The sequence below is a fragment of the Hypanus sabinus genome, chromosome 17 (genome assembly GCF_030144855.1).
Source record: "Hypanus sabinus isolate sHypSab1 chromosome 17, sHypSab1.hap1, whole genome shotgun sequence".
NCBI lineage: Eukaryota > Metazoa > Chordata > Chondrichthyes > Myliobatiformes > Dasyatidae > Hypanus > Hypanus sabinus.
The window spans coordinates 41,742,528-41,755,863 of record NC_082722.1 but is presented as its reverse complement, the minus strand read 5'-3'; the positions used below and the strand labels follow the sequence as shown (position 1 = coordinate 41,755,863).

General features: G+C 39.0%; 1 protein-coding gene across 4 annotated transcripts in view; it reads left to right on the top strand.

Annotated features, from left to right (window-relative positions):
* Window positions 1-13,336, top strand: part of phkb (phosphorylase kinase, beta) — a 291,164-nt gene that overhangs the window by 259,093 nt on the left and 18,735 nt on the right. For 3 of the 4 annotated variants that reach the window (XM_059992921.1, XM_059992919.1, XM_059992922.1), the window contains one exon: window positions 12,004-12,094. The exons of the other annotated variant lie outside the window; for it this stretch is intronic. In XM_059992921.1, coding sequence (XP_059848904.1) covers window positions 12,004-12,094 — 91 coding nt within the window. The remainder of the gene's footprint in view (window positions 1-12,003; window positions 12,095-13,336) is intronic. 4 annotated transcript variants of the gene reach the window in all.

Below are 13,336 nucleotides of genomic sequence, written 5' to 3'. Positions count from 1 at the left end.
TCCTGAAAAGAGTGCAGAAAGATCTACTGGGATGTTTTCAGCTGCACATTTGGTCTAGAGAAACTCAGATTGTGCTCTTTGGAACAAGGAGGGGTAATTTGACAGATCGTGTTTGGTTTAGATATGGTAAATAGAGGGCAGCTGTTTCCACTAGCAAATATTGTAAGAAACAGAAGGCAAAAAGAAATTTTTATGATCCAGAAGCTGCCTGTAAGGAGTTGGCACTTTTTCCCCATGACCATGGGTTTTATTCTCCCACTTTCCAAAGAATGCCAACTGGTAGGTTAATTGGTCATTGTAAACTGTCCCGTGATTAGGCAAGGATTAAATTGGTGCAACACTGGGCAACGTGGCCCGAAGGACTGAAAGGGCCTATTCCACATTGTATCTCAATAAATAAATAAGTTCAATGTTCATAGGAGTTCATAACATTCAGTAAGTACCTTCCAAAGGCAAGTCATCAGACACTTGAGAAAGAATAACTTACAGTCCCGTAGGGAATAAGCAAAGAATGGAGCTAAGGAAGTTGCTTATCAGTAGCCAGCATGAACTCAGGGCCAAATGGCCTCTTCTGCTATTCAGTGATTTTAGATTTCTTTTCACATAGTTATACACAGAGTACTTCACCATTTTTAACTCTTTTACTTTTCTTGATTTTTTTAATGTGTGATTTTCATTCTTTAAACTTCATGCTATAGCTTCTTGTACCAGAGTATCAAATATGCATCGTGAAACCCACTCCATACAGGGTACATGTATGGATCATGCTTTACTGTTTCAAGTATCATAGGTGCTACTATTTGCTATCCTACTTTAATAGGGCAATCGTAACTGAAGCTTCATAATATAAGTTCTGCATAATTAGAATGAATAAGAGGGTGGAGACATGAATGATCAAGGAAGTGTGGATGTTGCTAGATGTTTGAAAATAAATGTGGGAACATTTATAATGCATATACACTGAGGTCCACATTCCACAGTAATACTGTGTGATAATGAAAAGGAGGAGCTGAGCTTGTTGGCAGTAGTTGTTAAGCAGTTTATCTATTGTAACATATTCTGTGCTGTGAAATGTGGGTCATGAGCTAATTTTAACTTCTAGAGGGGATTTATGGAACTGATTTGCCAAGCTAAAAACTGGTAATGCTTGATTTCCTTTTAACCCTTAAAGCGCAACAGTTGTCAAATACAAAAATCTTTTTTTTGCTTGTCGTTCCCAATACAGCTGCACCAGTTTTGCTGATATTTCTCGTTCAAGTTGGTGAAGTAAAGCTTGTAGTAAGTTGGGTTTATTCATGTGGTGGTTAGATGAAAAAAAACAGTACCTAGTATGTTGAGTTTGCACATGAAGCAAGCATACTGTTCCCAATTCTGCAGCTGGGCTCCTGGGCAGTGTAGTAAAAGTTGTAATTTGTGGAAAATATATATGCTACCAAGCTTCTCATGCATCTTGACATATTGGAGCAGAGTTTCATTAGGATACTTTAGTAATCCAATATCATTTCTCAAAATTATCCAAACAGTAAAAGAGCAAGCAAATGTTATGCTCATATCAAATTGCCTGCAAATCAAGAATCCAATATGGTTTTTTTTGTGATAGAAGTGGTTTCTGGCCATAAAAACAGATCAAATTGATATTGAGGTTCTGCTAATTGCCATCTGTTGGTAACCTGAGAGGATTTTTCTTCTCCTGCAAGACCATTAATGACCGTCTTTTCAAGTCTAATTAAAATTGAAAATTGAATAAAAAATTATTTTTTAAAAGTCTACTGAAAGTAGTGATTTTAATGTTAATTGGTAAATAATTCTGTGTTTTTTCATTGTTATTTGAAATCGGGTAACTCAAAATTAGATTTTTAAATTAAAATGTTATTTATTTCTCTGATGAAACAATTTTCAAATCTATGAATAAAATTTCAACAGTTTAATGACTTCATGCATCCAGCAACATTTTTGATATAAACTGATTTTATTTTCAAATTGCCTGCAAAACAGTTCAGTTATGCTGGCTTATAGGAGGTAGTTTGTTTACAATAATGTAACTAATTTTCGGTGAAAACTTGCATGAAAATTTTGTAAATCTAACATAATTTTGAATCAAATTTGTGTCTTAATTGTTGACTGCCTTCATACCCATTGAATGCAAATCTCTTAATATTGTGTCCTCACCAGAAACATCCAGCGCATGACATCTCTCATATGTTAGAGGCACTTAATAAATATAACATAGTGGGACACTTAATTTAAAAAAAAGTAATGAGTCAAGGTCAAAGGGAAATCTTATTTGACCAATTTGTTAGCATTCTGTGAAGAACTGCTATGTGTTCTGGGTGAAGGTCTATCACTACATTTAGATTTCTAGAATGCCTGTAAGAGGCCTCATTAAGGATTGCAGAAACTAAAAATTCCTTTTGTAATGACTAACATAAACATGGAGAGAGAAATTGGCTGGCTAAGGTTAAAGGTAATCCAAATGTATTGGAAAGTTAATACATTTTATCAGTTATTGCAGGGAGAGTTCAATGCAAAATTAACAAGGATATCCATCAGTTTCATAGGGCACTGGTGGGACCACATCTGGAGTACGGTGGGTATTATTTTCCATGTGCACTTGTAAGCAGTTTGGTGAAGGTTTATTCAATTAAAACCTGGAATTAAATTGCTGTCTTATGAGGATAGGCTAGGTTTTTATCTGCAGAGGTTCAAAGCGGGATAAGTGGCTTGATATGAGATATCTTAAGGGCTTTGATCAGATCATCTTCTTATGGGAAAGTCTTAGGGGTCACTGTTCAAAGATTAGAGGTTACCTATTTTTGGATAGATGAGATGAAATAATTTATTCTAGAGTTGTAATCTTCAAATCCTCATCCTCAAAGGACTGTGAAGCAGTGTCTTTAAAAGTTTTTAAGGTAGAGGTTGATAGTTGATAAATACAGAGGTATTTCCAAATATGTATATATATATATGAAATGTTGAATTCAGGCTTCATTTGGGTCAGACAAGGTGAAGCAGATTTGAGATCCCGAATATCCTACCTGTGCTTCTAACTTATAAGTTAATAGTTAAAGATCTTGGGGCGAAAATTGTTTTGTTCTGAAAACCTAGCATCTCTGACAACAGGTAGCTTAGGGCTCATGTAGAATACTGTCAATTGCAGTACTTTAAGATCTGAATCAGATTAACTGCTTCAAGAAGTTGGTTATGGCTAGAAATAATTCCCTGACTGAACCTGCTACAATTTGCCTACCAGCACAACAGATCTATAGCAGATACTATCTCACTGGTTCTCCACTCTGCTTTGGAGCACTAGTCAGCAGCAAAATATATGTCAGGCTGACACAAGAGAGACAGCAACTGATGGAAATCTGGATCAATGCACACAAAATGCTAGAGGAACTCAGCAGGTCAAGCAGTATCTATGAAGGAAAATGAATAGTCAACATTATATTTATTTCTTTTATTTATTGAAATTAGCGCTTAATAGGCCCTTCAAGCCACACCGCCCAGCAGTCCCCCAATTTTATCCTAGCCTGATCACAGGGCAATTCGCAGTGACCAATTAACCTATCAACCACTATGTCTTTGGACACTGGGAGGAAATCGGAGCATCCTGTGATGGAGAGAACGTACAAACTCCTTACAGGCAGTGGTGGTCTGTACTGTAAAGTGTGTAACCATTTTGGACAGGCTACAGTTTATTGATTACAGCTTGGCATTCAATACCATCGTTCGTTCAGTGCCAGTAAACAAGCTTCAAGACCTGGGCCTTTGTACCTCCCTCTTACCTCTGCAATTGGATCCTCAATTAGAGACCACAGTCAGTGCAAATCAGTCATAATATCTCCTCGCCAACACGCAACACAGGTATAACCTGTGGAGGTGTGGTAGCACACTGTTCTACTCTATACTCATGACTGAGTGGTTGAGCACAGCTCAAACACCATCTATTAGTTTACTGAGGACCCCATTGATGTTGATATAATCTCAAATAATGATGAGGAGAATTACAAGAGCAAGATAGATCGGCTGATTGAGTGCTTTTGCAACAACAATCTTACACTGAGCGTCAACAAGACCAAGGGCTGATTGCAGACCTTAGGAAGGGAAGTCTGGAGAAGACACAACAGTCCTCAGTTGACAAGTCAGTGGTGGAAGGATGAGCAGCTTCAAGTTCCTGGGTTTCAATACCTCAGAGGATCTATCCTGGGCTCTACACATTGATGCAATCAGGAAAATGGCACAATTGATGGCTCTGTTAGGAATTTGAGATTTGGTAATCAAAGATTCTTTCAAATGGAGAGCATTCTATCTGGTTTCATTGGGCTCTGATACATAGGATCACAAAGACCTATAGAATCAGACGGCTCCATCATAGGCACAACCCGCCCCCCCCCCCCCCCCCACTATCGAGTACATAGAAATGGTGTCTTAAGGTGACAGCAGTCACTAAGATAGGTCCTCATGTTGTTACTATCATCGGGAACAAGGTACAGGAACCTGAAGGCTCACATTCAAAGATTTAAGATCAGCTTTGTCCCTTCTACCATCAGATTTCTGAAGGGTGCATGAGCTTTATAGTAATTTATAGTAATTTTTATGGCTTTTCAATGTGCTGCTGTCAGAAAACAACAAATTTCACATCATATGTCAGTAATAATAAATCCAATTCTGATTCTGCTTCTCTGGTTGTTCCTGAGAAGAAGTACTCATTGAAAATCTGAAAATTGAATTTAAAGAACATTGCAAATGGTGGTGTAAGATACTGTCAATGCTAAAGTAAATTAGACCATTGACCTTAAGACAGATTAGCAGAATTAGGCCACTTGACCCATTGAGTCTGCTCATTATTCCATCATGGCTGATTTATTATTCCCCCTAAGCCCCACTCTCCTGTTTCTCTCCATAATCTTTGGTATTGTTATTAATCAAGAATGTATCAACTTCCATTTTAAGTATACCCAATGACTCGGACTCCACAGCCATCTGTGGCAATGAATTCCACAGATTCACCACCCTTTGGCCAAAGAAATTCCTCCTCATCTCTGTTCTAGGGGGATTTCTTTCCATTCTGAGGCTGTGCCCTCTGGTCCTGGACACCCCACTGTAGGAAGCATACTGTCCACATCATTTCTAACTCAGCCTTTCAATATTCGATAGCCTTCAGTGAGATCCCTCCTCATTCTTCTAAACTGCAGCAAGTACAGGCCCAGAGTCATCAAACAATCCTCGTACGTTAATCCTTTCATCCCCGGGGTTGCTCTCCTATGCCAGCACATCCGTACATAGACAGGGCCCAAAACTGCCCACAATACTGCAAATGCTGTCTTATGAATGCCTTATATCTGCATTATATTTTTACTTTTATAATCTGGTCCTCTCGAAATGAATGCTAACATTGCATTAAATTTCCTTACCACTGACTCAAATAGCAAATTAACCTTTAGGGAATTCTGCATGAGAACTCCCAAGTACCTATGCACCTCTGATTTCTAAATTTTCTCCCCAATTAGAAAATAGTTTGCACTTTTACTTCTTCTACCAAAGTGCATGACCAAATATTTACTTACACTATATTCCATTCACCACTTCTTTGCCCATTCCCCAATCTGTCCAAGACCCTCTTCAAATTCCCTGCTTCTGCAACACTACCTGTCCCTCCACCTATCGTCCACAAACTTTGCCACAAAGCCATCAATCCCATCATCCAGATTATCAACATATAACATGAAAAGAAGTAGTCCCAAAACCAACCCCTACAGAGTGCCACTGGTTTCCGACAGCCAACCAGAAAAGGCACTCTTTATTCCCATTCCTGCCAGTCAGCCAATCTTCTATCTCTGCTCATATCTTTCCTGTATTACATTGGCTTTTATCTTGTTAAGCAGCCTTATGTGCAGCACCTTCTCAAAGGTCTTCTGAAGGTCCATGTAAACAACACCCACCGACTCTCTTTTGTCTATCCTGCCTCTTAATACCTCAAAAAATTCCAACAGATTTGTCAAGCAACATTTCCCCTTAAGGAAACCATGTTAACTTTGGCCTATTGCCTCCAAGTACCCTGGAACCTCATCCTTTATAATAGACACCAGCATCTTCCCAACCGCTAAAGTCAGGCTAACTGGCCTGTAATTTCCTGTTTTTTGCCTTTCTCCCTTCTTAAAGTGTGGAGTGACATTGACAATTTTGCAGTTCCCTAGAATCATTCTAGGTTCTTGAAAGATCATTACTAATGCCTCCACAATCTCTTCAGCCACCTCTTTCAAAACCCTGGGGTGTAGTTCATCTGGTCCAGTGATTTATCTACCTTCAGCTCTTTCAGATTCCCAAGTCTCTTCTCCTTAGTTGTAGCAATTACACTCACTTCCGTCCTCTGATGGTCTTGAGTGTGTGGCATACTCAGTGAAGACAAGACACAACTCTGGTACAGCTTCACCTTGTTGTGGACACTGTACTTGGTTGATCCCCATATGTTGCTCATTGATCTGAAGACGTTGCTAGCTTTGCTGAGTCTGCACTGGATGCCATTCTTAGTCCCACCATCTTGCCAAATGATGCTGCCCGTGTAGGCAAATCTACCAGTGCTGTGTAAGTCAATGCCATATGCCTTGACGGGAAAAGGAGACACTACATTGAGAGTCATGGTCTCAGTATTTCTCTGGCTGACTCTGAATCTAATCTGTCCAGCAGAGGTACTCAGACGCTGAGTTTTCTCTTGCATATGCTAGTGTGAATGTGATAGTAATGCAAGATTATCCACAAAGTCAAGGTCTTCTAATGTAGAGAATAGAGTTCACTTCATGCCTCTCTACTTATCTTTTGTTGTTTGCCTCATAAACTGGTCAATCATCAGCTTTGCTGACATCACACAGCCTTGCCTGTCTCCTGTCTTGACTTCAAAGGTCAAATTACAGTCCCCAACTGTGCGGGTGAAATTAGCATAGAAACTCTGGATAAACTGGACAAGTTTGGAAGGGATCCTCTATGATCTGAGAATTTGCCAGAGGCTCCCCTGTGGATGCTATCAAAAGCCTTTTCAAAGTCCACGAAATTCACATACAGTTGTCCCTGCCACGCTGTGCACTGTTGTTTGATGTTGTACAGCGTGAAGATCTGGTCAACACAGCCTCTGTTCTTCCTGAAGCCAGCTTGCTCCTTCCTCAAGCACATATCGACAGCATCTGTAATCCGTCAGGCAGTGACTTTGGCGAGAATCTTGCTGGCCACTAACAAAAGAGCAATGCCACACCAGTTGTTACAATCACTTGACACTCCTTCCTTGGAGATCCTAGCAATAACTCCCTTGGTCCAATTCTTGGCTTACTCGTCCCCCTTTCAAGATTATAGTAAATAGTGGTTGCAAAATGGCTGCTACGACTTTTGGTTCAGCTTTAAACAGCTCAGCGTTCAAAATGGTCATGTCTTGGATCTTTGCTGTTCTTTAATTATTTAATTGCAGCAACAATCTCTTCTTTCTTGTGTGGATCTGTGTTGATGTCATGGTCTTCTTCTACTTCTTGTATGTCAGGTTCTTGTATCAGCTGCTGGTGGTCTGTTGAGTAGCTTCCTGACCATTGTGCTTCTTGCTCTTTCTCAGCTGTCAAAAGCAGACCATTGTTATCTCTCATGAGACCACTGGATCTGGCCTGGAACTTTCCACATACCAATTTTGAAATCTGATCTATGTTTCCTGATTACCTTGACTGGCTGCTGCTTCAGTCTCCACTGCAAGATCTTCATGTACGCTCTCTTATCCTTCCTTACAAGTCTCTTCACTTTCTTGTTAGCTTTAGTGTATGCTAGTTGAAGTTTCACCTTAATTTGTGTTGACTTTGCATGTAACACTTTAATTTTCCTTCTTTCTTCTAAAGGCTCTCCATGTTTCCTGCTATAACCATATAATAGTGCACAGATAAAGTCAACATTAAATGAACTTATCTGAACGCACTCCTGGCACAGTTTGTAGGACATTACATCAGACTATTAAAAAACCATGAATTTTAATACACATCAGTAGCAAGATTTACAGTGAGGTGCAACTCTCACGAGGCTGGTGTCAGTGTAGCACTACTTGAACAGCAACTTTTAGATGGTCACATTTAGTTAAGCATCTGTTGTCAGAATTGCTGTACGTTTTTCATAAATAACAGAGAGTTTAGTTTTCGCTCAGTGAATCTTAAAACAAAAGAGTGTGTCAGATACCCATAATGAGAAGTAAAAATATTAGTCATTGAATCCGAAACTTGCAGTCTTCGAGTTCTACACCCCAGAAGTAGGCTCTTTGGCCCAATATGTGCATACCATTCTTTTGTACCTGCCTAGAGTAATCCCATTTACCTGATTCAGTCTTTATGTCTTGGCAATTCAAGTAATTGTCTAAAAGTTTCTTAAATGTCATGTGATGTATGCCTTCACCATCTCTTCAGAGAGTGCATTTCAGATCCCTACTACCCTCTGAGTGCAAAAATGTTCTTATTAGATTCCCTGGAAACCTTCTACCTCTCGCCTTAAAACTATGCCTTCTTATATTTGACATCTCCAGCTTGAGAAAAGAATTTTCGCAATGTACCCTAGCTCTCTATCCTTTCTAATCCCCTCATGTCACTCCTCTGCACCCTCCACTCCAGGAGAATCAAACACAGCCCACCAGGTATCTCCTTCCAATTAAAATGCTCTAATCCAAGTAGTATCCTCCTCTGCACCCTGTCCGGCATAATTACCTCCTTTTAATGTAACAACCAGAACTGCATAATTGTAATAATGTCATTGCAGCTTTTCATATTTTAGCCAAAGCGCTGCTCTTACCTTCCATGTTCTTTGTCAATGCCTTTAGGTTGTACAGTTGATGTCCTTTACTGCAAGTTTACACTGCTTTCACTTTTAATAAGCTGTTACTTGAATACAGTTAATATTCTCAACAAATGAACAATATTGATCTTGTATTCTGGAGCAAATAAACTGCTGGAGAAACTCAGCAAGCTGAGAAGCATCTGTACCGCTGGGGGGTGGGGGGGGGGGTCAAATTGTCTGCATCCTCCCTCATTTCCCACCCCACCCACCCCAACCCCAATGATAGTGCCTGACCTGCTGAATTCCTTGAACGTTTTATATTTCACTTCAGGTTCATCATGGCGTAGGTTTGTATTGGTCACTGTGTCCATGGATCCCTTGTTCTGTATTCTGGATTCATGTAATTCCATTGCTATTCTGACTCTATTGCAGTTTTACACTTGTCTTTGCTGACCTTCACTAATAATCAAAGGCAGTATTTTGGTATGTTTCACTGCTGCTGTTGGTGTCTTTTCAGATATTTTGTACCCTGATAAGAAGTTTAAAGTTAAATATCCTACTGAAAGGATGTCTTCATTAAACCAGAAGATCCCTTAGAATAATCTCTAGTCTTTTTGTTCAATTTTGATATAAATTGAAAGCGATTCGTTAAAAAAAATAGTTTTTGTATATTATGTATGCAGTAAATGATTTATTCAAAAAAGCATGATTCTACAGATACCAGAAACCTAAGTAAAGGCAAAACAGCATATGAAGAAGGAAACATTCTTAAGTTAATCCATCATTATAATTGAGAAAAATTGGTGTACAAATAGATCCAGTGACAGGTAGAAGGGAGGTGGGGAAGAAAGCAAACAAAAAATGGGAAAAGCATCATAGAGTAGAAGGTGGAATACTAACTGAGAAAAGGGACAAAAGATGAACATTACCAGCAAGAAAACACACTGAAGATGAATACAACACATGCACAATGCTGGAGAAACTAAGCAGGTCGGGCAGCATCTGTGGAAATGCATAGATAGTCGACATTTCAAGCTGAGACTGAGAAGGAAGGTGAAAAACACCAGAATAAAAAGTGGGGGGGGGGGGTGAGGAGGCTAGCTGGAAGGTGATAGGGGAACCAATTTCTCCTTTCAGTAAACAAAATCCCCCTCTCTCCACTTCCTCTATTCCCTGTCTGCAAGTTAACCTTAAGGGAATCCTACACAGGGACTCCCAAATCCCTTGGCACCTCAGATGTTTGAATTTTCTCACTTACAAAATAGTCTACCTTTTACCTCTTCTACCATAGTGCATGACCATACGCTTCCCAACACTGTATTCCATCTGCCACTTGGGATCTTCTAGCATTTTGTGTGTGTTGCTTTGGATTTCCAGCACCTGCAGACCTTCTCGTGTTTATGAAAATGAATGATAGTGAAATGTTAAGTGGGATAGGCAGTTTAATGCATTTTTCTCAACTCACTCATGTGAAGGTGGATTGAAAGATAAGGCTTTTGCACTTTAGTAAACTTTTCAGAAATCAGGGAAGGAGTGATTGTATTATTGTTCCTATTCATCCTAGAGGAAATAGAATTGCAAGCTTTCAGAACATTATCCTAAATTGAGTGTAAGTTGGTTCCTCCTGATACGTGTGCATAGCTGTGTGATGATGGGAAAGGTGAAGATACATGGAGTGCTGTCCTGACCATACATGGAAAGGAAAGTAATACTTCAGTGGTTCACTTGCTGTGATCAAAAGAAGAAGGAAATGATCAAAAATTAACCATCCAAAGGTGCGAGATGGTACAAGTTGATCACTTTCTTCAAATCTGATAAAGAGAATGTAATTGCATTGACACAGTTATCGGAGGAGATGAAGGAGGGGATGTCTGGGTAAGCACAGAATAAAGAGGCTTCTAGATATATACCACTGAAAAGCAGGCACAGCTCACCCCTATGTGATTCCTTTTTTGGTAGATGAGTGTAAGATAATGTTATTCAAAATGACAGTGGTCAGCCAAGCAGAGGAGACTGTTGGTAGGAAACATTTAAAAAAACGCTAATTCAAGAAATCTGAAACAAAAACAGAAAATGCTGAGCACAGTTCAGAACCCCACCTGTGGAAAAGAAACAGTTAAGCATCCAGGAAGAAGTCCCCTTGACAGAATAGAGAGTGGTGGTAATGGATAGAGATTGGATTGGCCTCCCTTCGAAGAAGAAGCAAAGGCTGTCTTGAGCAAAACTTGAGATGGCGGGGGATTTGGTGAAGCATAGTAAAAATTGAAATGCATAGGACCAAAGTTAGGAAACTTAAGTGACAGAAATTATCATAAGAGCCACAGACATTGGTCAGAAAGGACAAGAATACAAAACAAGGATGTAATGCTGAGGCTTTATAAGACGTTGGTCAGAGCAGTTTTGGGCTCCTTACCTAAGAAAAGGTGTGCTAATATTGGAGAGCGTCCAGAGGAAGTTCATGAGAATGAACCTGGGAATGAAAGGGTTACCATATGAGGAGTGTTTGATGGCTCTAGATCTGTACTCAATTTAGAAGAATTTGGGGGGTGAGGGGTGGGGGGAGTATTTCATTGAAATCTATAGAATATTGAAAGGCCTAGAGTGGAGATGTTTCCACTATAGATGTGGAGATGTTTCCTATAGTGGAAAGTCTAGGACCAGAAGGCCCAGACTCAGAGTAGAAGGATATTCATTTAGAACAGAGTTTGGGAGAAATTCATTTAGACAGAGTGTAGTGAACCTGTGGAATTCATTGCCACAGTCGCTGTGGAGACCAAATCATTGGATATATTTAAAGTGGAGCTTGATGTATTCTTGATTAGTCAGAGTGTCCAAAGTTTCAGGGTGAAGGCAGGGATAATAAGTCAGCCACGATGAAATAACAGAGCCAGCTCAATGGGCTGAATAGCTGAATTCTGCTCCTATGTTGTAAGGTCTTATGGTCTGACTGCATGGGGGGAAGCAATGGTTAATAGATTACAAGTATTTAGCTATTTGGTTATGCAGTGTTGGAAAATGTGGTTGTGATTACCCTTTGCGGAGTAGCATTTACAATATTTAATTGGTTTGTTCATTTGTTCAGCTTTTTAAAAGTTTATGCTGTATGAGAGTCTTAATTGTCTCATGAAGTATATATTTGAAAACGTTAGGGTTAGTTGCCTGTAAGTTACTTTATGCAACCAATATCTAGTAGAATTATGTTTTTTTGTTTACCAGGTCTAATGTACGCTTCACAGCAAGTGTTTTAGGTAAACAAGTGGACAGCCTTGCTCCATCAATTACTAGGGTTTTAGTTCAGGGTAAACAAGTAAGTATACACCTTGCTCAACTGTTCTACAGCAATGTAATTTGATTATTTACAATTTGTTTCTGAGCTTCTTTCATATTATGGTTTATGTATCTTGGGTAAGTCATGTAAAATCTAAAATCACAGTGTTTTCAAATTTGAACCACCAAATATGGTTTTTCTTGACCTTGTAAAGTATTCCACACACATAATCAATTTCATGCCCTATTTTGTTGATATTGTCACCACAGAAGTCACTTTTCCCTTAACATTAGACAGAAAGCCAAAGTATTCTGCAGTTCAAAGCCATCTTTCCTTTTGAAGAATAACTAGAATCTTTAGTTTGGAACAGCCTCCTCTTTTAGTTTATACTCTCCGGTAAAAATTAGAAATGATAATAATGTATAATTTTTGTTTTGAAGTTTGATCATGTCCTCTGTCCAAAAGGTCACTGAAATATTCACAGCCTGAAATGTTCCTGTCACCCATTGATAGGCAGTAGCTGTTTCTATACACATAGGCTATACGTATTTTGGTGGTTTATCATCAGATCCACAGCACATTTGACTTCCCAGGAAATGTGCATCCTTTCGGCTCTTATTGACTGAATTTTTCAAATCAAGGAGAAAATTAAGGACAGTTTTCTGCTGTACACTCATAACTACTGGATACAAGAGCAATTTGGTTAAACTTCATTGTGCTTAGTACTTCCAGAGTAATTAGATATCCATTGCAAAAGTAGTTATTTCTCTTTAACTGCAAGAGCTGGATTCAGGCCCAGGTCACATTGATGAAAGCTCATGTGTTCTAATTCACATTGACGTACCAGCACCCATATTAAAAAATTGCATGATTTTGCTTGAATTACCCATGATTTATGGAGACAGTTATGCAAAATTGAAGAATAAGACTTCTGAAGCAAAGAATTTTTTATGTAAGTTTCTAGCTTGTTAAAACTCACTAATTAAGAAGACTTTTTGCAGTGCAACTGGACTGCAAAATAACAAATGTTTTCATTAGGTTTAGAACATTTTTAAAAGGAGTTGTAATCTGATTATTGAATTTTTAAACAACCAGCCTTCACTATATTAGGTACGGAAATGATTTTTAGTTTCCACAAATATTCACAAGTTTCTGCTGTGGGATATTTTGGCAATGCACATCGAAGTATATATTTTAAACAAAATGAAAGCCTAGAGGAAACCAGTAGAGAGTCTGTGAAGTGTTTTCATCACATTCAACGTGCATCTTGAGTGAATGGAT